Source organism: Brachyistius frenatus, unplaced genomic scaffold, assembly GCF_029030835.1.
Source record: "Brachyistius frenatus isolate BFR_SWC_R1_liver_20210118 unplaced genomic scaffold, ASM2903083v1 Contig_35, whole genome shotgun sequence".
Lineage (NCBI taxonomy): Eukaryota > Metazoa > Chordata > Actinopteri > Embiotocidae > Brachyistius > Brachyistius frenatus.
Genome location: NW_027210634.1, coordinates 1,987,583 through 2,015,043, shown reverse-complemented (window position 1 = coordinate 2,015,043; position 27,461 = coordinate 1,987,583). Strand labels below are relative to the sequence as shown.

Sequence of the window (27,461 nt, the reverse complement as noted above, 5' to 3'; positions counted from 1 at the left end):
AATAACGCTGAATAATAATTCCTTGAAGAACAATAGGGCTTTCGCACCGTCGGTGCTCGGGCCCTAATAAGAAAAAAGGAACATAACAAACAAATATAACAAAATGAGATAACATTTAGTTAGTCATGTTGTCTCCTTCCTCTTTATTATAGTCTGTTTATCTTTCTTATTGAGATATAGTCTGGGAAAGTACTTTTCCTATTATTCTCGACTAAATCTTAATCCTCCAAAAACGTTTTGTTCGAATTGCAAACCCGATCAGAGTCACACAGTTCTTCTCTCCCTCTATTTCAGAAACTCCAGGTTCTTACTATTTATGGTATTAATGTTTTTCAAATATGTGTTTTTATTTATAAGACACACTCAAAAGAAGGAAATACTCCTTAAGAGTGCAAGACTCTACTTTAAAGTAAGTTCACAGGCCGGTTCTTACTCGTCAATTTTCAGATTTTCATCCTCCTAAATTTCTCACCTATTGGGAGTAAATTTTCGACACCATATAATGGCACCAAATTATGGAATGGCTTTTCCCATCTGGCACACAAAAAATGATCCTTCATAAAAGGTGCTTAAAAAAACATTTTCCTGCTGTTTTGTAAACTGTATCATACACATCACATCCAATCCTCCTGCTCACAATTTTTCCTTTTAATATTGATATTGCTGTTGCCGTATGCATTTTTGTTTTCCGCAATCTTTATGTAGTCATATTATAACTTCTTAGTCAACTTCAAACGTTATCCGGGTAGAAAGCTTCACCTAAGCCCGCTCCCCCCCCCTCCCCTCCCCCCTTGTGCACTGTATAGTATTTGTTACCTTTGTACATTTTGTGCGCTTTGTTCAAAATAAAAACCCAAACAACAACATCAAAATCCTGTATCTTCCCTCGTACCTGAAATGCGTGTGGTGTGTCGTCCACACAGTAGACCCTGAGGGTGAAGCCCAGAGAGTTGCCGGTATCCGGACTACCGAACACGGCCAGCCTCAGCCGCTTCGCTGCCTCCTGGTTCAGCGGCTCCCCTACCAGGGCGTAGCGCCCCGGCTGCTCCAGCAGCACGTGGCACCTCTGGGCCTCCAGCAGACAGTAGCAGGATGTGGTCTCCTCGTCCACCGACATCACTTCCTGTGGAGGGAAGGACACATCAGGAGAGGCTGGAGCTGCGTTTCAAATTGTATAATATTAATTTGGACTTTTCGTACGTATTGCAGCTGCCCTTGTAAAGCGTGTTGGATGTAGTGTGTACACGATTGTGACATGCTACTTAATCACAAAAATGCGCTTTGACCTTTGACCCTCTTGGTCATATCCGTTGCCATCTGTGGCGAGACCTTTGAACTAAAAAGAAAAAGGATGTGATTTGGAACGAGTACGCTTTGTATTTAATTCTTGTTTTCTTCTTCTCCTCCTCCTCCTCCTTCTTAAGTGGGCGGAGCTTTAGCGCCACCAACTGTCTCGGAGGCTCGGTCGATGTGACGTCTCTTCCGCCGCGCAAAGGATTGTGGGTCGGAACGGCCGCAGCAGCATGCTGGCCTGCAGGCTGCAAAATACGACCGGATGTAGCGGGACATCCTGGTACTTTGAGAACATTTAAATAATAGAGTTCTGTCTAACTGATGATTTTTTTGTTATTACGATTCAATGATTATTACCGTTTAAGTGTTAACTTAATGATTAACCTAAAATCTGAACGCCCTTCAGCCCGAGTGAAGCAACTGTTTGCGCAAACTCTATTCCGCTGTTATTTTCCGCAGAAAGAAACACAGCAAGAAGAATTTCAATGCGGTTAACCAACAAGTCATTACAGCCACAACGTTAAAGTTGAACAGTTTGTATTGTTGTTCGGGATATTCCCTCACGCGGAGACTCAGATGAGATCGGGAGCTTTGCTGAAGCTGAACGAGGGGCCAAACAAATAACGACACGTCTCGCTAAACAGATGGGGATCCGCTAACACCGACAAAACGGATTAGCGGGGGTGGCGGATGCGTCCGACGGCCATTTGCTCGTCATCTCGCGCTCAATTCCCCCCCCCCCCCGAATCCCATCTGAAAACATCCTGTAACTGCGACCCACCGGTCCCCCATCTGCATTACGGCCGGGGCCGGGGCGCACACGAAGCCCCGCGGGGAGGAGTTTTAGTGGGGCCACCGCGCCTCCCCTTAGACCTGCTCCTCCATTAAGCGCTGCGGCAGAACGTGAAGGATCTCCCGTGACACGGCTCGTCCCTGCCGGGCAGCCGCCGACAAATGATAAGAGTCGAACTCCGGCGGAGCAGAAGTTGCCCGGCTTTAATGGGGAATGGCACCGAGAGGCAGACGGAGTGGAAAGGGAAAGAAAGAAAGACGGATCGGGGGGAGAGGGAGAGGACTCCGTCTCCCATTATATCACTAATTCCGGAGATTAGGTTTTGAGTAAGCGTCCCCTTCCTACGGTAAAGGGCTCATTATTTCTCCGTGACAGAGACGGGTCACCGCGTTATGTTTTGGAGAATATCTTGTCCTGCCGTCTCTCTCTCTCTCTCCTGTCCTGTCGTCGGCATATACCTCCCCGTCAGTGATGGCTCCTTTTGATAGCTCCCTTTTGTCCAACACGTCTGCCAGCAAATTACGTCTGTGTAAATGTCACGCAGAGTGAAAAGCCGCACCCCCCCCTCCACTCCCTCCCCTCTCTCCCAAGGTCAAGCAGACTCCGTGGTTCCGGAGGTTGCGCCGCCTTCGATGAGGTCCCCTGAAGGTTTTTTGATGAGGTTAGTTAAACATTAAAAGAGCATCTTGGATGTCTCTACTACTGCTGAGAAAGAAAAAAAAAAAGAAAAGAAAGAAAAAAGGGTTGGAAGAGGGTGTTTGGAGCGGAGGCACGTGTCTCCAAGACTGTAAAGTAGCTCTACGGGGCGGAGTTGAAGGACTTTTTCAGAGGTGTTATTTCACTCAAGGGAAGAAACTGGAAGTGAGAAAATATTTCTCAGCAAGCAATCGCAGGAATAGCAGCATAATGCATTTAGAGCGGTGGAGTCGTAAATGTTTCAGAAGACCGTCGGTTTTTATGTATTTTTGACCCTCACGCTGAGACCGGAGCAGGTGCTTCAACCTTTTAGCAGGTTTTTTGAATTTACATGGACGAATGTGTGACTTTCATTTTCGAAATAGAAAATCCAGGGACATTTTTACAAAAACTTAACATCTTTTTATCACCTGCGTTTGTGCTGCAATTGAACTTCCTTTGTTTCCATGTGTTAGTCATTGAACCATATGCTTTCATTTTTTTAAAGTCTTTATTAAGATGACAAAATGTTGGAAGATAATTCGTTTCATCCATTAAAACCAAGAGATTTCCAAAACGGGTGTCTAATGAAGATGGAAATAATAATTTTTTAAAGTATACTAGACTACTATTTTGCGTGATTCACATAAACCTAATGAAAAAAAAAAAAAAAAGTTCTTTTTTAAATTTTTTTTTTATCTCACTGGCAGAACAGTGGTCCAACTATAATAATTATTTCCATTATTATAAGTATAATTGAGATCTTAGTTATTTTTAAGCATAATAGACATGATATATTTCATATTTCTTATATAGAGTGTCCTCTTTACGATGTACACCTTTCTAGTACTAAGTCAGAGCAGCTTTAATTCTTTTGTGGCATAATCTCGCCGAGGTCCTGTATTCATCCCTCTGGGATTTTGGTCATTATCTCACAGTCGCGGCACCTTCATGATGCAAATCTCCCGTCTCACCACATGCCAAAGGTGCTCTGTTGGATTGAGACCTTTTAGGTTCAGTGAACTCTTTGTCATGTTCGAGACACCAGTCTGAGATGGTGTTGAGACGATGCGTTATCCTGCTGAAAGTAGCCATTAGAAGATGGGAACACTGTGGTTGAAAAGAGACGGGCATTGGTGTAAATGATGCTCAATTGGTTCTAACGGGGTGCAGAGTGTGCCAAGAAAATGTCCCCCACGCCATTACAACACCAACAGCCTGAAACTGTTGATACAAGGGAGGATGGAGTCGTGCTTTCACGCTGTTTACGCCAAAATCTGACCCCGATATCTGAATTGTCTCAGCAGAAATCGAGACTTATCGGGACAGGCAACATTTTGACAATCGTCTCTTGTCCAGCTTTGATGAGACTGTGCCTGATGTTCGTCGTGTTGTTCGTTCAGAGACGCTCTTCTGTGTACCCTGAATCTAACGAGTGTTTTTTGGGGACTGCTCCATTTCTACCATCTCAAAACAATCCGTCCCCTTTCTGATGTTTTTTGAACTTCAGAAGATCCTCTTGTTCTTGTCGAAATGGATTGAGCTTCTGCCACGTGATTCGCTGATCAGATATTTGCTTTAATGAGCAGTTGAACAGGTGTCCCTAATGAAATGAGTTCAGTTTTACCACATACCAAATTACAAAAACAGACATTAAATGCACTGCACTGAGTGTAGATATTTTTGGTTTATTTTTCCTCCTCTTGATGTTAACTGCATTCGTTGTTTTCAAGTTTCATGAAAAAGGGTTGCACAGTCGACTTCATGAAAGCAGCAGCGCTTTGAAATACCATCAATACCATCATTAACCTGGGAAAAAAAAAACATTTGGATGAATTCTAAAAGGCACCATTTGCATTTGCTCTGACATTTCTTGTGGATGTAAGACTGCATGAGGTAGAAGCTTGAAAGGCTGAATTTTATGCAGAATGACAAATCTGAGCTGGCAACCCTGAAATCGGCTCCACACTCGCATGACTACGCTGCGGGATGAAAAAGTTTTCATCAAAGAGAGTCGCGGCCGTTTATCAGATGGTATTGATATTCAGGGTGGTGGTGGTGGCGGCGGCGGTGGTGGTTGAGAGTCGTGTGATTGCACTTGTTACCCCCTCCCCCTTCCTCTGCACTGATGTTGCTGGCAGATACTCTGAAACTGTAACTACAGGTGAGGTGTGACAGTAAACGGCTCACCTCCCACTTGTTGTCCTGGACTTGTCTCTTTAGCCGGATGGTCCAGTTGTCGGCGGCGACTTCGGCGCAATGCGCGACGGTCATGGCTACGGGACAGGACAGGTCGAGTCCTGGCGGGCCGTACGTGACCGCGGGGCTCAGGAAGATCTCCGGCCCGTCGTCGGACACGGCGCTGCGCGTGTGTGCACACAAGCACACACACAAACACACGCACGCACACGCGCACACACACACACACACACACACACACACACACACACACACACAGAGGTGAAGAAACACGTCAACATACAAGAAGTAGTTCCGACCCAGAGATCTGATTGGTCAACTGAACATTTGGAACAAATAAGCGTGGCTCTGCTCATCACTTGAAAATACCACTCCTCTTTCTCAATGGGAATATGTAATTGGAATTATATTTCATGTAATATTCAATATAATGTTGTTTTTGATGCTTATTAAATGTGACCCGTTTGGCAAAATCGGGCCTATTTCGGTCCATTTTTTGTCGCTCCGTGCACCCGTACCGTAACACCACGGATAGTATCACACCTAAAATCCTGGCGGCGGTTTGGTTTTAACACATGACACGGTGCTAAAATCTTAAAAATACATGAGTCCATTGACATCTTTTTTCAGTGGATATCCTACAACAAGATTGAGCGACCTAAGCAGTTTATTGTTTCTATGTGCTGTATTTTTTCAGTTTGAGAAACGATCTCCAGAAAGCAATAAAACAGACAAAGAACTTGTCTCTGTTGCTATGTGGTTGCTAAGGGTCGGCCTACTTCCTGGAGTGGTCACCATTGCATACATTACATTCGCTTCGACTGACGAGACTGATTGTTTTCCAGTTCTTAGTCATACCTCCATGTATTGCAATGGAAACAGATCAGCAACAAAAAAAGCTGTATATTTTGAGAGCGAATCGCCCCACAATGAATACATTTCGATTACATATTTTATTTAGTTGGTAACTCGTTGTATAATCACACTATTACACACGAGTGTGCTTTGATGTCATTATTGGCACGCTTGCACATCCACTCGTGTAATATCTCTTAATTAAATGACATTTATGCAGAAATGTATATTTCTCACAAAAATCACAGAGGTTTTTATGACAATATGAAAATGAAAACAGGAATCTCTGGGCGAAACGAATCACTGATTAAACAAGCGTTCAGCGTGACCCTCTGCCTACGAACAAAGTGAACTGCAATCCTCGGACGCTCATAATGAATCAATCCCTGACTAGCTGACACGCCGACACACAGATAGGGGAAGATTAAAGCACAAAGACTAATGGACAGTGAGGCCGGGGAGGACAGGCTTTAGCACAGAGCGTGCGGGCTTTGTGGGTCGATGGAGCTTATGAAGCCTGCTCCGGCCGGCCCGGTGACAGATTAGCTGGGCCAGGCTGCTCTTGGCCGGCGGCCCAATCTTGGCTGGAAGCCCCGAAGACTGAGAACAATCGATGGGACCACCATCAGTCATGCAGCTGGCCCCAGCTGGACACCTCACACACACACACACACACACACACGGGGACACGGTATTGGTGCTGTTGTCACTGGAGCAGCGTGGATATCTCTCGGCATCATCAATACAGCTGCGCCCCGACATACGGAGGCAGGTGCATCGCAAATGTGCGAGGTGTGGCCGAACCGACGCCCGGGCACAAATAACAGGCAGCGCCAGCAGACTGAGAATGAGTTCGATATCGGAAAGTATCATTTTTATAGGTCACACTTTTTATTTTTTATTTTTGACACACAACTAAGTCGATATCCGTGTCCTAATTCTCCTCTACAAACTAATTCGAAGCAGGTCTTTAGTGTGTTGCTGTGTTGTTTGTCTTTATCTATTTATTTGTTGCTTTATCATCTGCAGTTCCTGATTGGGTTGATGTTGAACATTAAAAGGAATAAAAGACGAAGCAGACAAGGCAACGAACATCAGAGCACATGGAAGAGGACACAGACTCAGTGAATGGAAACCTTATGTGGGCACAATCACATAAAACACAAATCACATTGCACAAACACTAAACACAACAAGATGAAAATATATTACATATCATATGCAACCACTGTTGTTTTCCCCCCACCCACTAACCAGATTATTTTAACACAAATTCATTTGATTTTTGCTGTTGATTGACACGAATGTCCCACAGAGAGGATGATGATGAGGTCCAAACATCATCTCAGGAAAAAAACACGTATTAAATATGTCAGAAAACATTTTATTTTTATTAAATTTAACTGAGAACGTGGCAATAAAAAAGTTGCAGCTGACTGACGTCGATCAGCAGCTGTTTCTTACACAATGTGAACGAATATGAAGTTCTTAAAAAAACTGCAAGAACAGGATACTATTAGTAGTCTGGAATCACCGGACCTGCATTCACTGTATGAATATATGGATCTGGTTATGCTCCACTGGGGATAATTGTTTACAATTGTTGGATCCAAATGGGCGTAGATCTCAGGTTAACATTAAAACAAGTGAAGCAGCCTTTGACCACTCAGCATCGACTACTGCAGCCCAGCGTACTCAGACCTAAATTCACTGTGTGGATATTTGGGTCTGGTTACTCTCCATAGGGAAATTGTTCACAGTCATTCCGTCCTACTGTTGCTATTATTTTAACCAAATTCACATACAACTGCTGCAACTACAGAGCGCCCGTGTCCACTAAGGTATTTATCATCGAGTACAGCATATTACTTTTTAAATTGTTTTTAATGGGAGCGCCTCATTTTTTTTTTTTCAAACGGCAGCAGTGTCACGAGGCACTGAGCGTTTATTTTTGCGCTGAGCGTTTTTTTAATTCTCCGGGTGACCGAGAGTTGACAAATTTTCAACTTTGGGTAAAATGTGCAATCATCACTGTCGATTTTGGATTGGACGGCCGTCCAAGACACTTAACCACCAACGCTGGTCGCTGATTGGTCCGCCCACCAGTGTGGCTGAGCGAACGCTAATACGAGCAGCGTAACCACACTGTAATCACAGTGAAAACTGAAGCTGTGAACAATAGTCTGACGTATGCTGTACGCTGAAACTCACCAAACTGTAAACAACAATTCCTCGATATTTGCTGGCGTTGCTACAACTGTTTGTATGGTTTCATTTAGCTCTACAACCACCGCTGTTAGTATTGCGTTTAGAAGCAAATACTCGACGTTAACGTCATTCCCGCTGGTCGCTGATTGGTCCGCTTCATGCCGAGCAGGTTTCCAGACTATCATCACGGCGAAGACTGTAATTGCGAGCGATATGCGGGTGGTACGCTCCAGCTGGAACCAGGCTTTACTGTTAGCGCTGCAGCTAATAGTCATTTTCCCGATTAAGTGCTACGTCTTTGCAATAAAATATAGTTAAGCTTGTCCAATATAATTGAGACAGCTACTTTTAACCACATGTTGGTACTTCTGGTATATCAACATAAAGTAATCTCATTTCTCAAAGATTTAAGTCAAGAAACATCAACTCTACTGAGCTCGACTTTTATAGCAGTTTTCCAGCCCTGCAGCAATTATCTGTCAGAAACTGAATAATAATAATAATTTATGAATAGCATGGAGGTGGAGAGGTGAGGGGTGGAGTCAGAGCGTGTGTGTGTGTGTGTGTGTGTGTCTGCATACTGAGAAGGTATCGAGTTCCCACGTGGCACAAGATGTGGCTGAGGTTTTTCAACTCCTGTTATCTTTTACAGTTTCTGGTGGGAACTTTATTATTTAAAAAAGAAATTTATTACACTGTTACCAATCAACACAAAAACATTAAGAGGTTGTGATCCGCTGTCTAAAAATAAAATCACACATCCAGGCAGCATCTTGGCCCTGCAGCTGCACTTTTGTGCTAATCAGCCCCCGGCTCAGAGGAAACCAAGGTTACCTGCTGCTGAGACTATGCTAATTAGCGAGATTGCCTGTGAGCAAAGATTAAAGATGGTTATTTAACAACTCTGATTGTGTTTATGAGAACAAAGAAATATCACTCCAGGATAATGGTTTAAAGTGTAGATAGCTTGCGGTTATCAGTTAAGTCTTGGCTCATATGCTCAGTACACATCATACCTTATTTATTTTTTTTATATTACAAACCAACATCCAATGAGATGGCTTTTATATTTTCTCAGACAACACTTATACATTTTATTTAGACTATTCCTTCTTAGTGTTTTTCAAGCTGTGACTGGATTTGGACTCGAGTTTAGCAGCTTATCAGTTGGAGTTTTAGTTAAAGGAGACACTTCAGCCAATTTACAAACGTATCTGACCAGCACTAATGTAATTCTGTTTATGGTGCTCACAGAAATGAAAAAAATTATCTTTGCTGTATCTGTTACCCTGGATATATATATATATATATATAATATGCATAAAACATGATGGAACAGCTGTGGTGCAGCAGCACTTTTCTGTCAGAGAAATTGTTTCTTTTAAAACAGCAGACAGTCCTTAATTTATTACCAACTTCAAATGTTAACTCCCAACACTTATTGATGCAATGTGAAGTTAAGGAGCGTATATGAAAGCCAGGCAATCAATAAAAAAGCAACAAATTTCATAAAGCTCCCTTTTGAGCCACAAAGTTCTCTTAACATTTGTTTCACATATTCAGTCGTCCTCTCTGACTGTAAAACCTATAAGTTACCCTTTCATTTTTCACTTAATGTTAGATTTAATAGCTTCATTAAATACGTAAACACTGGGTCAAATGATGATGAGTAAAATGAAAGACGCTGTTCTAAGTGACCTGAAGTACTGAGCATTTTAACGTGTTTAAATCGATTGTTTTTGGTTTCCAGTTTTCCAGTTTCTGTTCAACACACGCTGTTCTTATCAGAGATGTTTCTGTCAGTGGCAGCAGCAGCAGGAAGGCAGCTGTGTTCACCAGAAAGTCTCTAAAATCCCACTGAGCGCTACCAAACAGGAGACAGAAAGTTGGTGACTAACTGGTGAACACAGACAAGCAGATATTTCTCTTACAGGAGACAAACACAGAGCTCAAAGCGCGAGTAAAGATTTATCGTAAATTCATTAGGAGGCTATAAACATAACTACAATAATAAAAAAATAATGCAGATGTTTTTCAGTGGGTCCCGGATGTGTAAATAGCTAAATATTTGCTGACACATAAACCACAATTACTTTATAAAGGCGATAATAAATCAGCATAGATTGTGAAGCGTGTTTCGCCGAGTGGCCAAAAATCAATCAAAGCAGGTCAGGGAATAATATTAAGAGTAATTTTGTTAAGGAAAATATTGGACCAAAATAAAGTTAGTCAATTCCACCAATCAAACTTGTAACAGTGTGCGGCAGGTGGAACTGACACTGTGGACCAACAGGCGCCTCCCTGCAGATTGAACTTTAAAATAATGCCGACGATTTTTGGTGGATGCTAGATGTGTAAATAGGTAAATAATTGCTAACATGTTAGCCTTAATAACATTATACCGGTGACATTAAGTCAATATTGATTTTGAAGTATGTAGCACTCCCTAATGGCCCAAACAAAATGAAGGGAGGTCTGAGAGGAAGTTTAAAGGGAATTTTGGAGTTGAAGTAGTTTAGGAAAATATTGGTACAAAATAAAGTTGGTCATTTCCACGGATCAAACTTTTAACAGGAAGTTCAGTGTGCAGCAGGTGGAACTGACGCTGTGGAGCAAGAGGTGCCTCCCTGCAGAGCGAACTCCAGAAATAAGGATGATACCGCTCAACTCAAGTCTCTCAAACTTTTGTGAGCCACATCGTATCAAGTTTATTTTGTCACACACCATATGATTTTGTCCTTGGACAACCTCCCCCAGCCCCCGCTGAGCCACAGAAGATCACACATAAAACAACTCGGCGGAGCCCAGAGGACGGACGAAAGCTCTTGTGAACAACCTGAAACTGAGCCCGAGCCGATCGATTCCTATTCTTCGCGGGAGGAAGAAAAGCGTCGTCTTATGTAGATGGCCGAGGTTTTGAATGGGAAGAAAAAGGATCCAATTTCTCCCTTGGACTCGGCGGCTGTCAGAAGATAGGCTTTGACTGACAGCTCAGCGGTGCGCGGCTCCTGCAGCTTCTTAAACGACAGCCGGAGAAGTAAACAGAATCAGGCTTATCAGAGCAGAGCAGCAGCTTGGAGGGCAGCGGCTCGGCTGAGCCGGGCGAGACTGTTGGCAGGGGAGCGTGCGAGTGGGCCTGCTGACGGAGCTCCGAGCCACAAACCTATACGTGACCTCTGATACGTTTCCTCGCCCGCATGACCTCCGGCACCTAACGTGCGGGCGGGAAGAGAGGTGGGACGACAGTTGCATTTCCAGATGACACTAAATGTCACTCTTGATTCTCCCTCAGATGTAGAAATCGAATTTCAGCGAGAAGCACGGGTGGTTAGCCGCGTTGTCGGGGCGATATCTCGCTCGCGGGGTTTCACGCAGACACATGTTGATACTGTCGGCTGTAAATCAAGAACATGTCCAAAAAAAAAAAAAAAACCCAACCTGAATCCCGGTTGTCAGATAGCTTTTTGAGGCTCGGTTGCATGCGAGTCAAAAGGTATTAGATTCCCCCCTTTTTTCAAACTGCTCTTATCTGTCGTGCCATTTTCTCCTTGAGGAACAGCTTTGTGAAAATCTCAACAACAAAAGTTACAGAAATAGACTCCTGCTAGCTGGCTGGCGTGCAACAGTCATCTTAAAGTCTGAAGAATATTATGCTCAATCTCCATCCATCTAAACCCCCCCCCCCCCCCCCCCCCCCCCCCCCCCCCCCCCCCCCCCCCCCCCCCCCCCCCCCCCCCCCCCCCCCCCCCCCCCCCCCCCCCCCCCCCCCCCCCCCCCCCCCCCCCCCCCCCCCCCCCCCCCCTGGGGGGGGGGGGGGGGGGGGGGGGGGGGGGGGGGGGTCGAAAAAAAAAAAAAAACCCCAACCAGAATCAGTATCACCTGTCGTCATGACTACGCAAAGTTCACAATACTCGGCACTCGAAGCCGCCACGATGGAGAGAGATACAAACACAAAAACTGCGACCGGAGTCGCGGAGTGCGTCTTCCTCTGGGGTGACGGTTGCTTAAAGGCAGTAATGCAATCTGTCTGCAGCCGCCGATGTATTTGTGACACATTGCGTGCTTCCCCCCGTGGCGTCTGCGAGACGAGCAAAGACCGCACGCTGAGCGGGAATATGCGCGTCTGCATGCGCGTTCTGTTGACGGGAAACCCGGCGCGACAGGTTGAAGGACAAAAAAGAAAAGCGAGAGGCGGCCTTAGAAGCCGGCTGCACCTCCTCAGCGAGAGTCCCTCACCTGCTGTCCTCCTGGTTGATGCTCATGTACATTTCCCAGGTAGTGTCTTCTGCGATCCCCCCGTGAGGCACCAACAGACTGATACCTGCAGAGGAGGGGGGGGAGAAAAAAAACAAAACTGATCAGCCAGACATGCACAGACATGGCACACACCTGCTCAGCTGTCAGCTTTCTGTACTGAAGGTGACAGCCAGAGGGGGGTGGCAAGGCCCCCGGAACAAAAAAAAAAAAAAAAGGTGACGGAAGCCAGATCCCGAAAGGCCCTCGTGAATCCATGCTGCCAGCAGACGCACACAAAACACAAGACTGTCTTCGTCTTCTTCTTAAACACAAACATGCATAAACATCCTACTGTATCATAAACAATTACTGCCAATCTGGCGGCGGATGAAGCCCCCTCGAGGGACGGGATGACTAATGTAGAGCGAGAGAGAGAGAGAGAGAGAGAGAGAGAGAGCGAGAGAGAGAATAATGCCTGAATAATGGAGCAGACTCAGCGGCACAGGTTTACATTACACACACTTGTTTCCATTTACTGTACAATTCACGTCATGTATTGACGTTGAAACCCACAATGCTTTAGGACTCAAGCTGTCAGATGAAACACTTCGGTTACGTTCAGACATCTGCGTGGGTTGCCGTGGTAACGTCGTACGCGCAACTGGTGCCGCGTGGCTTCCCGAATACGCGTGAAACGCTGCAGCCCGGCACAGAAGCGGCTCGCTGCGGTTGAGCTCGCAGTTCCCCCCCCCCCCCCCCTTTGTACATTTACGGTTTCGAGTCGCAGCCTCTTAGTTTGCGTTTATTGAAATGCTCCAAAACTGCATGTTAAATCCAAAATAGAAAATAATTTACAGAAATCGGCAACTCCTATTTTACTTGGTTGCTTTATTATTAAAAGTTATGAGGGCATGCTCGGAAACGGGAGGGAAGGAGCCCCCCAAAAAAATTATGCATTGGGGCCAATCGCATTTACCCCACAGCTGATTTAATTCATGTTTAAAAAAAAAAAAAAAAAAAAAAGTTATGGAAATTGTTGTTGCAATTTGATTTTCAAGAATGGATGTACAAAAAAAGAAAATCATTAAAAGAATTTATGCACAGTGTGTAGAGGAAACACTTTCCATACTTTGTCGGGAAGAACTAGCCAGTTAAAAATGGCAATGCTGTCTAACGTCATTACTTCAGTGAATAATATATTCAGGATCATGTTACCTGTTCGATCGATGACATTTTCACATTTTGCCGCAGATCGACTCTGACAAGGTCAAACTTCAACATGTAATATGAGATGTTCTGTATCAAAGTGTGGTAAATTACAGAAGTCCGCCTCTTTGTCATTCCTCATTTTATTTGAAGGGATTTCAGAATTTCAGCTCACAGAGTGATGCATCGGGCTCACCTGTGTTCGGCACCATCAGCCTGCCTCCAGCGTGGCCAAACACGGCGGTGGCTTTGTGCAGAGGCCTGCTGGGAATCAGGGAGACCTGCGGAGTGAAAAGGTTTTTGCCTCTCCTGCCCAGCGTCGTCCCCACGGCAACCCCTCTGTAGTCCGGAGCCAGGCCCCTCGGGAATGTCTGCGGGTGGGACATGACGTGGTACTCGGCCGTTTCTGCCACACCTGAAGGAGATCAGATCATAAACAATTACATCATTCTAATAGGTTTTTTTTTTTTTTTTTTTTTTTTTAAGCAAAAGTTGCTCTTTTTAAAAACTCACTCGGCAAACATGTAAAGTCAATCTCTCTCCAGCTGACTGTTCGCTAAAACCCCGCCTCCCAAACTGTGACTATCCAATCAGAGCTGAGGCAAAAAAAAAAAAAAAAAAAAAGAAAGAAGCCGAACTTAGGCTCGGCAAGCCTGTCACTGTGGAGCTTTTCGCCTGCAGCTGAAACAGTGTGCCTGAGGCTGCAGACCGAGCGACACTCTGCATGTAAAGAGTTTGGAGGGTGGAGACTTTAAGTGAAGGCTGTCTAAACCCAAAATATTCAACTGTGTGTTTAGCTGCTGCAAAACAAGATGTCACTGTCAAGTCCAGGGAGCATCTCTGGATATAATCAGTTAACGATATTGTATGGCTTTTAAATAATTTACGAAAGAAGAAATCGGAGGTTGTGCGATATTAAATTATGAAACTTACAAAGCTGAGCAGCCAAATGGGGTTTTGGTAAATTGAAATACACTGGTCTCATTTTTTTCTTACTCGACACTCAATTGTTTTTATACTGAATTGCATCATCACCATTTGCACGAGGCGTAATTGCACCATTCTTTATGTGCATATGTATACATCTTTTTGTTTTTTTGAAGCTGTAAATATGTCTATTCATGTTTTATATGTCTATTTATGTCTGTTTTTGTGTTTGTACACTGAGAGAGCAATTACAACCAGAGTTAAATTCCTTGCACGTGTAAACATACCTGGCCAATAAAGCCGATTCAGATTTTGATCCCTTTTTAAAACCATACTTAACACAAGAAAATATGCTGTTTCTGTATTTACATTTTCTCTGCATGGATAATGAACTGCAGAAGATTGCAAGCTCTTTATGTGGGGCAGCTTTTTCGTGCACCTTGATTTCGAGTCGTAAATGGTGCCGTTGCCGTTACCAATGCAAACAGCACACGCACCGTAGGAGGATAAAAAGCTCGACAGCGGTAACAAATGGGGACACGGACTGGAGAATGGTCAGTTTGCGATGCCCTCCAAGGTGACCATTTATTCTTTTGTATGAAGGCTTTCTTTGAGACCGCCTTCGGAGAAAAAAAAAAAAAAAAAAAAAAGGACTCAAAGCAAAGATGGATTATCCCTTCCGACTTGCAGCCCGCAGAGCCGCACACACCGCTCTGCACCTCTTTTCCAATAAGTAGTTTCAGCAGCTGCGGACACGTGCTTTTGAGACACTTCTGTTTCCTCACCTTTGACCTTGAGATCGGGCAGCGGGTCGAGGAGCGAGCGCTCGGCCATTAGCTCCTTGTCGATGGAGTCCTGAAAGCACATGGGGCTGGTGTAGGTGCGCGACACTGTCAGGTCGGGCTGCATGGAGGAATTAATGAGCAGGGGGTTCGCTGGAAAAACAAACACGGAAGAGGAAGATGATCATCACTGTCAACAATTACTCTTCACTCTGCAACAACTACATTAATACAGAGTGACCGTTTGGATGAGAGAGACGCATTCAAACCCTAAAGGGTACGTCATGACCATTACTATGATATCATCGCCATGGAAACAAGACCAGACATGTTGCAACTCGCAGCGCAGCTCATGGAGGAGCGTAATAAACATATTTTAATTTCATGTCATGGTGGTTTAAACATTTCTTAGTAAATAAATGTGCATATTGTTATTGATTGTTGAGTTTATTATTTGAATATTAACTCTATTTTCTTTTCCAAGTGTTTGCTGTGACACTGTTGCCATGTGTTTGTATGTGTTGCTGGGACGGAAACACGCAGCAGACTGTGAATCAATCGAGAAACGCGGGTCAGATAGAGTTATTACAGATAAGATTATCTATTGATCTGTTTCTTTGTATGCTGACATTAATTTGTGAGTAATGACTCATTGACGGCTGTTTGAGCGAGCGTGAAAACGACAACAGAAGCCGCGACGGAGAGAAACAGCGTGCTTTCTCCTGATGAGCACAGAAATGTAAATTGCCAATATATTCTGTCGGGATTTTTCAGCGAGCTGCTGTCACAGTTGACTCATGACGGAGAACGTGACTGCAGAAGAGAGGCGAGATGATTTCTGTGTTGCAGCAGCGGCGGCATCGCACACTGTGGCAGGGTGCAACATACAATTAGGAGAGGACATGTGGGGTGTTAGGGAGGTTCGGCTGTTTTAGCTCCTCTAATGCGGGTGAAACTGGGACCGAGATTAAAGCTTTCCCCGCCTCCTGCTGTGTTATCAAAATGAACTTTATTATGCCCCGCTGAGGGGCTGCTGCTGCCGTGGCAACCCATAATGCCAGCCTTAGTACAAAAAAAAAAAAAAGGTGCCTCTATCTGTAGGGCAAAAAAAAACACACCACCCGGCTCTGATGTTTCTGTGTTTTTGGAAACCAGAGACGGGCCTCGGCGACAAAAAAGTGAAAACAGTAATAAATCACGTTTTTAATTTTGTAACCATGAATAATTAATTAGAAGTTGTGTTGTGTGTAAAGTTGACACCAAAGCGGCTTATATTACCACGTCAACATTTTGCTGAAGTTACGGTACCAGAAGGAATAAATAAGACGACAGTGCGCTTGTTACCGTAAGTTTTCAGCGAGCTCTTATTGCCCGGGGCATGCTGATGCTCCGCAACAAAGCAATAAATGCATTGTTTGCCGAACAGATTAAGCTGTATGTTATTGGACGTTCGATGCACCGTGGCGCTGACAAGCAAAGAATCTCCACATGGCTCGAATGAACAAATGGAAAAATTTTACATTTGTCATTAGGGCCCCTAAAGACTTTTGAATAATGAATGTAGTTATATCATAATACAGAGGAATGCATGCATAATTCATAAATACACATAAATACATATAAATACGAAACTGTATGGCTTACTTGGATGTTCATTTACATATAGTGAAATGAATATGAAGTGAAATAAAGTACAACAAAATGAGAGAGACATCTTGCATCATCTGTTCTGGTGAGTGTGTGTTGCATCATTTTGTTCACCATTCATTCATAATTAAATCTCTATGTATTAACAGGCAAACCTGCAGCTGATTTTCAAGAGATTTTAAGGTCAGTTGAATCATCAAACTAACCAAAATAGTATGATTTAACAGCAGGTCAAAGTTACATCATCATTTTGTAATTTTATAAAAATCTGATTGTCCAAAACGTACAAACCATAACAGATATAATAGATTCATTTAAGCAAAGACACATGATGCTGTGTTTTCATGGTATAGGGATTATAATGGGGCGCAGGATCATTTTTCTGGTGCTTGTGCTTTGAGCTGAGGTGGGTGTAGAGGTGCAGAAGAGGCCGTATATATGAAAATAAGGCAGCAAAGTGCAATTTAAACACTTGTTTTTGCCTGCGCTTTAACAACCTCTTCGTGCAAAGTCAAGTGCAAAGTGTCATTATATGGTAAAGAGGCACAGCAAAGTCCCATCCTCCCGTTTCACGGATTTTCTTAGATTTCTAATATAGATTAAAACATTTTTTTTTTTATTATCTAGTACAACCTTGAATACATACAAAACCCAAATTTAAAAAGGGATAAAAGTGTATACTGTTTAAAATTCCAGGCGATCTTCTCCTGATACCTGCAGTGATTCATCTGCACTCTCCTACGACAAGTTAAAGAGCGTGCATTACTCAATATCTTAATTAAATAATCCAAAATGGCAACAGGCACAAAAACATTTCTGTACTTCACACTGTTAAGCTATTCTGCATATCGTGAATGTACACAGTGAAACATTGAAAAAAATCCACCTCAACATGAGTCCTAAAGATTTAGTGGGAGAATTATAAATGATGTGTCTGATTTTGGAGCAGAAGACTGCATTAATTATCATATTATTATCTACCAAAACTCTCAATTCTCAAGAAAAACAGACTGCAGCTGCCCTCTTTTATTTCAACCACAAAAGGTATCAACAACAATGTTTGTTATTTCCCTGTTAGGATACAGTGAGTTGTAGAAAGTCTATGTTCACTGTGGGATGTATTTTATAGCATCATTTCAATGTAACTGATTCGTCACTGGTCTGTGAGACTCATGCTGGGTTTCAAATGTTGTACTTGTGTACTAACACTCACTATTTTGAGTGCATAAGTGCGTTCACACTGTCAAGTACACAAACATGCAGTGAACTACAAGTTCCACTCTAGATGGTAACCATCTTGGCTGCCTAAAGGAAGGGGTGGGGCCACTGACGTCAAGAATGTTCAAATTAAGGAGTCGGAGGAAGAGTTTCTTTTTCACTTCTGCTGCTAGACAGATGAATCGGTGTGTTTATCGAGTGTGTTAAACGGAGGGCACGAAAACACGTTGATTTCTGGGTAAAATAATTAAAGCTCCATTTATTTAGGCGGGTGATGTGTTCACATGCTGAGGTCCTTTCCAGTCAGTGCAGAACAGTAGGTTGTTTGAAACAACACTACCCTGTCAAAATTCAAGTACGACACAAGAGTCCTAACATGTAAGAGCACCATTTGTTAGTGTACGATGGGAAGTTAAGTGTACTGAGGGAAGTCTAGTCTACTAAGAGAAGTTAAGTGTACTAAGGGAAGTTTAGTTTACTAAGAGAAGTTAAGTGTACTAAGGGAAGTTTAGTGTAGTCAGGGAAGTTTAGTGTAGTCAGGGAAGTTTAGTGTACTCAGGGAAGTTTAGTGTACTCAGGGAAGTTAAGTGTACTCAGGGACGTTAAGTGTTCTCAGGGAAGTTAAGTGTTCTCAGGGTACTAAGTATGTCATCAGTCTCTGGCTCACCTTGTCGAGACGTCTTGAAGCTGAAGGACTGGAAGCCCCCCGTGAGGGCGGAGGAGTCGATGACGTCGACGCCGTACTCGCTCTGGCTCTTTCGGTACAGAGTGACGGCGACGATCAGCAGCACCACCGTCACCACTCCCGCAGCCAGGCCCGAATACAAGGCCACGTCGCTGCTGTTCTCCACACCTGGGAAAAGTCAGAGTGGGAGGTGAAAAAGAGAGAGAGAGGGGGGCACATCTTACCGAATGACTTCCTGCTTTCGTTTTCTAAGTCTGCCGCGCTTTAATTAGGAATGCTGGGAGACATTTTGTCCCGAAATAAACCGAAAATGTGTGTTGCTGAGGAGTATCAGCCGACTTGAAGTTGTGGAACTCTTTTATAAGAGGCAAGTCTGTACCTTAGCTTCAAACTACTTTCGTTCCTTTTTTGTTTTCTGCTCCTCGTCCGCCCTGCCTCCTGATGCACAGCTCCATTGTTCCACTCTGCAGCGTTAAAGCTGCTAATGAGGAACCTCGGAAGGAAGGCGATTATAATCAACCCAGCACCTGACTGTCATTTCAAACGCTGTTTGGCTCTGGTGTTGGAGGCAGTCTGCGTTCCACTGGGATAATGTGACAAAACCAATTCATTAAATTAGCTCATCGGCAACGATTACGCTCTATCTGGTCCCGCCAGTGTTGCAGCGTCCGACTCCACAAAGACAAAAAGAATGAGCGGGGGGTTGGAGGAGGAGGGGGGGGATAAAGGAGCAGCTAGCTTGTTCTTGAAAAGATAATGAGATCTGCGCTAAAACAGGACATGCTGGGAAATCCTCTAAGTAGCCAGAAGCTCAAATGAGGAGAAATTGACAAAATATGCAAAGCGGCATTAGCAGCTACAGTCGCAGGTTAATTGAGGGCTTGGGCAGTTTTTTGGCAGTGTGGCCGTGTTCTCCCCCCTCGTTTCTGACAAACAAAAATACATAACAGTGGTAAAGGACGAGTGAGGAGGACGTGTGCTTGCGGTTTTAGGAGGTATCAAATTGAGTTTTTTCTTTGTGTAAGCTATGCAGTAGTTTCCCTCGACAGCACTAATGCACAAAGCAGTGGGTAGACAGCGGTTAACCACAGGCAGCTTGACTTGGAAATACTACACCTGATGTAGTAAAAAAAATAATGGTATTATGAATGGAGTTCAGTACATTGGTGCAGAAATAAAACTAAGGTCATACTAGGAGTACAAGTTGGGCACAGCTGAATATTATCTTTAACTGTGAATAACACAGAGTATGGTATTCGCTTTACACCTAATAACAGTTTGTTTTTATTCGTTTTACAGTCCCTTTGTGTCACTCCAAGGACAAAAACATGCAGTTCGTTATTGTACACGAGTGTGCATGGATGCCAAGGGCGGAAAAAACATCACGAACCATCACAATCTCCTGCCTGAACGTTTCACTCAGTGACACAATCACAAGTAGCCTGCAGATTTCATGCTTTTAACAGAAATTGATTTGACTTGTTTTTAGTTAAAGCTAATGCTAGAACTAAAATAAAACATTCCTTATATTATTCAGAATAATAGTGTTATTTTTCATACATATTATGACCTGTGTGTTACTGTATTTATATTGAATTACAGAAACCCTCACTTGTTCTACTTCTATTCAAGTACGGGACGATTCATAATGAGCCATGCAGAGCGTTATATTTCACAACCACACCTGTCAGAGCGATTTACTTCCTGTCAACCATTGAAATCAATGATTTGTAAAGCACTGCCGCTGCCAGAATCCGATCGGCTGCTGATGAGGGTGTGGTTGTGTTCTCACTTCACTGGTGAGCTCGTCGGTTACGACATTTAACTAATTTGCACAGCATGGTTGGTGTTCAAGCGGTCAAGCTGTGAGATACGTGTTGCCCGGCAACGTGGATGCAAAAATACTCATTGTTGTTGGTGTTTATACGCCACAGAGCCAACCAATTTAGCAAGCTAGCAGGTGGGAAATTTAAAGGCAATGACAAAGGAAAATAAGATGAGGTCATTGGGAACGTCAACATTTTCCTTAATTAAATTACAAAGATAAACTCTATGCGACTAAAATTACAAAATATTAACCACAGAGTGTATACAAAAGACAACGTAGCTTCCGGGTCTGAAAAATGAGGCTGGTGCAGGAGTGTCTTAAACTGCAATACCACCGAGTGCCACTAGAGGCTGGCTCCAAAAAGCCTCCATATACCCCCATGTCATCAAATTTGAAGTCAATAAATCTTTTTCGTCAGTTATTTTTTTTTTTTGCTAGCTGTAGTCTTATTCGTTTTCTGGTCGTCCATCTGAAAATAATCCCACCATTAAATAAAAAAGAAACTCCAAACAGCCATGTTATTTGGGGGGGGGCGTGTCTGTTTGATTGACATCCCTGTGGTGTAGTCAGGTCACGGCTATCGGTGGGCGGGACGAGGTGTTGTTGGGTTTCCAAACGGGCAAAATCTGAACTCGAGGCTTCATAACGGCTGTTCACAAACCAACGGGTGACGTCACTGTTGGTTGCCGCTGACAATCCAATGAAAAATGAACTTTTATGTGCATTTTCTAAATATCACCAAACACGTCACGACTTGTGAACTCTGAGCTCAAGGAAAATCCCGAGGTCAGAGGTCGTGAGTACCACAAAAGGAGAGACGTTCATATGGACTGTTCTCGTAAACACGGTCAACACGACACTATTTTAAGGCAGCAACCAAGAGTTTATGGTACTGAACTACAACAAATAGTCGAAGGTGTAGCTTCGCATCAAATGAAACGACAAGCTCAAGTGCACCCCATAATATTAATGATGCTTAATAAGTGATATCTGAAAAATAAGAATCAGCCTCCCACCAATCACTTTTGTCTTTTGTCATCGTAGTACTTCTCCAATCAGAATCCGGTATTATCTTTAACATAACAGCACAGTATGACATGCAGCTGAAGAGAAACTCACCTTGCGGTTTAGCATCATGCAACAGCTTCCGATCTGCAGACAGAAACAAACATCGTCATTTCAGAGATTCTCCATAAAAAAAAATTTGACACGAGTGTTAACTGATTTAATTACCACTTGTGTACACATCCATGACTGCGCGCACCGTGTGTGTGATGTATGTTGGAGTGGATGAATAATAAAGATGGATGACGGTGTCGGTAATGACCGTGATTATGATGACTATCATGATGTAGACCCCCTCCAACGCTGTCAAAAAATTATGAAGAATAAATCTATAATGACACAGTCCCCGAATGCAATGACTGTGGGGGGAGGAGGACGCATCTTTTTCCTCATTGTCAGCCGGTGTTGTACCCACTCTGTGTGCACAGCCCGCCGGTGCAGTTGTCGTTGGCGACCGCCACCCCGTCGCACAGTCGTCCTCCGTGTTTGGGCTCCGGCGCCGTGCACTCCCTGCTGCGCTGCCTCTCGCAGTCCGAGCTGCACGCCGACCACTCGCCCCACTCGCCCCAGCCGCCATCCACTAAGGGAGAAGATAATAAACGGTCATATATGTTGAATATATACAGTACATGCATTCAAAAGAATACAAAAAAATGCACTTCTCTCACAAAAAAAAAAAAATTCGAACATCAAATCTATGTTGATTCCAAGGAAACATTTGCACTACGGAAAAACATTTTCCCTTCCTCCAAGTGCCGAAATGTTATGCAGTCTGTGCACAAAGCGACCGCCGTACTCCCATCAAGCCTTCTTTCAACCTTATAAAGCTCTAAAACTTCCTGCTAATTTAAACGCAAATGTGCCGGGTTTGTGTTCGGAGATGCAGGAGGAAGGAATCCTTTAATGGGAGACAGTTGGCGAAGAGGAGATAGTAGTTCCCCTGATAACTTCTTTTCTCCTTGAACCTGATGAGTAGTTTTCCCTTTATTCTGTGCTCAGGTTGGAATCCTAAATAAAAAAAAATAGAAAACTTGTGCAGAAGAGATTACACAGCAGTTTTGATAAGTTGAAGTGCTGCTCTTCTCTTTTGCCTCACAATCTCAGCTTTCTACTGTTTGTTTGGTTCTCGTTGTTCCTTTTCAGTTTTTGTTTGCCCGTCTCTCCGTTTCCCAGATGTTTTCTCTTCATTTGTTGTTTTATAAGGTCCACAAGAGATAAGATTTCAACCCAGCGCAGACATGTGATGCATTCACGGTGAAACACGATTGGTTCAAAAGAGGACACAGCCAACTACAAACCCTTCATATCTTCCAAGCCAACACGTTTTTCTGGTTATTTCAGGCATTAAAATCAACTTGCAGATACTTCAATAAATCACAGGGACCATTTAGTCCTCTTTACTTTTTGCCACATTTACATTATTATTGTGTAGCAAAGCAGAAGGAAATCTCTCCATGTTGATGCATTCAAAGACATTCTGGAGCCAAGCAGTGGCTTTTTTTTGTTTTTTTGTTTTGTTTTGTTAGAGTTCAATATTTTGTGAAAAATACACATATTTTTCTTTCTTTCCTTCTTTTTTTAGAGTTAAAACGTGAAGATCGATACCAACCCTTCTCTGTGTCTGTCTGGTAATTATGAAGCTGGAGCCTGACAGACTGCAAGCAGAGAGAAGCTGACATAACTGGCTATGTTCAATGGTAGAAGCAAAATCTGCTGTTATGTCTCGCTTCTGTACAAAAGACTTTGAGTGTAAAAGCAGCAATTTGGGGGGTTTTGATGGTGGGTTGTGTGCCGTTTCTCTGCCAGACAGTTAACATGAAACAGTTCCAGCATGTAACTCACACGTGATGGTTTTTTTTTTTTATACACTGAGCTTTTTTGTCCCAATTAAACAATGTTTAAGCTTCATCTTTGGACGTAAAAAATATATACACAAAATTGTACAGTACAGTTGTAGCTTCCTTCATTGAATAAGACATATATAATAGTTTAACAATAAGATAAAGTAATACAATAGAAAATGGTAGAATATAAAAACTAATACTGAAGTAATTCATATACGTATATATATCCACATATACACACAAAAACATGTAAAATATGTGCAACATCACCACAATAATGCAAGTTATAAAAATAAAAAAATAAAAACCTGAGGTAGTAAAGGGAGTGGAATGGTTTCTAAGAAATGGACAAAAATACAGTTTAGGAGTTTGGTAGGTTGGTTTTTGTCACCTTGAAACGGAGCCCGGCTGATTTCCCCTGCTTCCAGTCTTTCAGCACAGCTGAGCTAACTGACTGATGGTGGTATTGAATCTAACGGACAGATGTAAGATCAGTATCGTATTGATCGTCTTATCTAACTCTCTGCAAGAAAAGCAAACAAGTGTACTTTCTAAAATGTCAAACTATTTCTTAACAGAAAAAAAACAACCCTGTTTCCTTCCGAGAGCATTGAGATGCAGAGATCCTTGAATGCACCACCACCAAGTATTAGAGCATGATTTAAGCACAAACAACAGGCTATTACCACAGTGTATATAAAAGTGTACGTAGCTTCCGTGTCGGAAAGATTAGGCCGATGCCGAAGCTGAAATACCACCAAGTGCCACTAGTGGTTGGCTCCGAAAAGCCTCCATAGACTCCCATTCGACTTCTCTCACGAAATACTACGTAAATACAATTTCTCCACGAGCTATCTCGGTGTTGTTAGCGGAAGTCGCTCCTTGTTATTAGTTTTCTGGCGGTCCATTAATTAGAAAATAAGCTGTCTGTTTGATTGACAGGCGCAGTCAGGTTACGGCTATCGGTGGGCGGGACGCAGTATCGTCGGGTTCCCAATCAGATCGAGTCAGATCCCTCCCAGATCGTCCAAATAAGGTCACTTCCTGCTCCAAACCGAGCCAGACTAACAAGATGGCGCCGGGCCAAAATCCGAACTCGAGGCTTCATAACGGCCGCTCACGAGCCCGACGGGCGACGTCACTGCCGGTTGCCGCTCGGCTCTTACCTGGACACACTGTGTTGCAGGTGCTCTTCTGCACTGACATGCCCTCGCAGAAGGCTCCTCCGTTCAGAGGAGCTGGATTTGTACAAGTGCGAGAGCGCTTCTGCACCCCTCTGCCGCAGCGTACGTTACAGGGCGACCAGTCCGTCCACGACGACCAGCCTCCGTTCACTGCAGGTGAATGAAAAGACACTTCTAGAACTCAATCTGGCCCACATTGTGTCGTTGACGCTGTATTTTCTGTCAGCACCGGGGTGACTGCGTCACGTGGGGTTTGTTTTGAGGTGACAATGAACATCAGGAAAAAAAAAACATGGCGTCTTTACAGAAATGATCAATGGTGTCTTCCCTTCTGTCTGCTTCCACTTCCTCCTCTAATCTATTTCCTCAAAATAATGTCCGATGATTGACTAATCAGCTCGTTTGCTGTCACAGGGAAGGAAAGAGATACTACCGTTCCATTATTGTACATCTGTCTGAGGCTATTGGGAAAAGTAAAGCCTGTCAGGGACTTCATTAGCATCATGGAAACCAATGATTGATGGGCCTCAGCGACGAGGTGTCAGAGATGTGTTCCTACAGCAGCTAAACGTCCTCTCTGGGGAAAAAAAAAATAAAAACAAATCAAACTAAGCAGGATGAGAAGTCAGTAAAACGAGCACGGAAACACTCCAGTTCAGATTTTCTTTCAGGTGGTGCTAATTTCAGTCTCTACAGGGGTGTAATGCTGCTGGGAACAACCGTCTGCACCGTGGTTTTACACAATGTGCTCAGTGCCGGCAGATAAAGAGCCGGGGGGGATTGTGACAGCCCGCATCACAGGCTCTCCCTCGTTAATAATTGAGTTCTTGTAAATATTGTGTCTCCTCGTTTTAACACGAGGCACCGTCCGGCCATTAACCTGCTCTTTAGACTCGAGTGGGAACAAAAGGTCACACGCTGCGGTGGAGCAGTGTTTTTGTATATGAAGGGTTCTGCTCGAAAATGTATGCTGAGAATTGATGTTTAGATTGCAGGAAAGAAAAGCTCTTTGACATCGCTTTGATCCTCTGTAATATATAAGAAAAATCATGAGCCTGATATCTCACCGTAGACGACGACAGTAGCCGTGGCGCTGCGTCTCCTGGCAACGATGTTGCTGGCGACGCAGGTGTAGTTTCCCGAGTCGGAGAGTCGGGCCTCTGAGACGATTAGATTGTGGTCGCTTCTCGTATCCATCACGCCGTCGTCGTCGTCGTCGTCGTCTTTAGAGCTCAGAGGCTCCTCGTTTTTCAGCCATTCCACCTGAAAACAACACGGTAAACATAAACACATTTGAAAATGATGCATCGGTGCTAAAAAAGTCAATTTAGTAGTAACTTTTCTGTGGTCTGATACATATAAAAGTGTTTAAATGGGGACCACCTTGGATGACACATATCAAGGGATTTGAGCTCGCTAAGCAGTTCAGAGTTTCTATGTACTGTTTTTATTCCGTTTGAGAAACCATCTCTAGAAAGCAATAAAACGGACTACAACTAGTCTCGGTTGCTCGGGTCGGCCTACTTCCTGGACTAGTAAACATTGCATACATTACATTCGCTTACATGTATGTTATACTGACGCGACTGGAAATGTTTTCCAGTTGTTAGTCGTGGAAACGGAGATCACAAAAAGTTGAATATTTTGAGAGCCAATTGCCCCGCAACATTTGGATTACAATTTTTATTGAGAAGGTAATTTGTTGTATAATCACAATATTACACTCGAGGGAGTGCTTTAACGTCAAGTGCCTCCGTCCTGACCGCATCACTGCCGTGCCAATAATCACGTTAAAGCACACCCTCGAGTGTAATATCGCTTAATTACCACACCTAAGTTCACTGTGTGAATTGATGGGCGTGCTGAATTAAACGAAACCAGCTTTCATCCATTTTTCAATGTAACAAGTGGGGTGATACACGAGATTGATGCTTTATGAGGTACACCTAGAGAAAACTAATGCAGCCCAGGACAACAGCTTCGCTACAAACTGTACCTTTACGAAAGTCGCACGGTTCAGTTTTTTGTTCAAAACGGATTCAGAGATGTGTTAATTCAAGGATGTCGTTTTATTCAGGGTACCCTCGAAAGCGCCCGTCAATATATCGACATTCATGAAGATGTAAGAGGACACGTTCTGATCGCCAGATTAGCAGGTTGGTGGGAAACGTCTGACACGGCCGACGACCCCCTCAGAGGGAGCGATGTAGAGAAGGCAGGTCACATCTTCCGACGTTACCAAATCCGGCGGCCGTGTCGTGAAAAGGGAAAGTAATAAGGATTACAAAATAAAAGGACGCTCTGTTGATGCTCCTCTCCTCGCATGACCGGCCCTGTAAATTGCTATTAATGTGCCACTAGCTTGAGCTTTTCATAGAGAGACACGAGCCGGGGCACACGAGGAGTAGGGGTTTTGATTTATGGCAGTGTGTTTGAGGATTAAAAACTCCGCCCCACTGGGAGCTCCATGTGTTTGTGTATGGGGGAGGGAAGGGGGGGTTGTACTCCAGTGTGTGTGTGTGTGTGTGTGTGTGTGTGTGTGTGTGTGTGTGTGTGTGTGTGCGTGTGTGTGTGTGTGGGGCGAGTGTCCATTTGCCGAGGGAATGTAACAACAGCCAGCAAACTCCGAGATTGCTTCGCTCTCTCGAAGCGCCCTGGATGAAAAAAAAATGGAGCGCGGAAATCAATAAATCAGGAGTCATGTTGTCACAAGCGTTTTTTTTTTTTTTTTTGCTCCTTTTGACAGCCCAAGAAGTCTTTCATCACGAGGCTTTAATTTAACTTCTTTTCATCAATTGGCTCCACCGCTTCTTTAA

General features: G+C 43.7%; 1 protein-coding gene across 2 annotated transcripts in view; it reads right to left on the bottom strand.

Moving 5' to 3' along the window:
• The window catches only part of LOC138622251 (netrin receptor UNC5D-like), a 163,987-nt gene that overhangs the window by 12,057 nt on the left and 124,469 nt on the right, over positions 1–27,461 (bottom strand). For both annotated transcript variants that reach the window (XM_069700903.1, XM_069700904.1), the window contains exons 5-14: positions 25,713–25,908; positions 24,628–24,795; positions 22,033–22,197; positions 21,672–21,704; positions 18,707–18,892; positions 15,178–15,327; positions 13,662–13,880; positions 12,260–12,344; positions 4,952–5,123; positions 893–1,123 (exon numbers count right to left, since the gene is read on the bottom strand). In XM_069700903.1, coding sequence (XP_069557004.1) covers positions 893–1,123; positions 4,952–5,123; positions 12,260–12,344; positions 13,662–13,880; positions 15,178–15,327; positions 18,707–18,892; positions 21,672–21,704; positions 22,033–22,197; positions 24,628–24,795; positions 25,713–25,908 — 1,605 coding nt within the window. The remainder of the gene's footprint in view (positions 1–892; positions 1,124–4,951; positions 5,124–12,259; positions 12,345–13,661; positions 13,881–15,177; positions 15,328–18,706; positions 18,893–21,671; positions 21,705–22,032; positions 22,198–24,627; positions 24,796–25,712; positions 25,909–27,461) is intronic.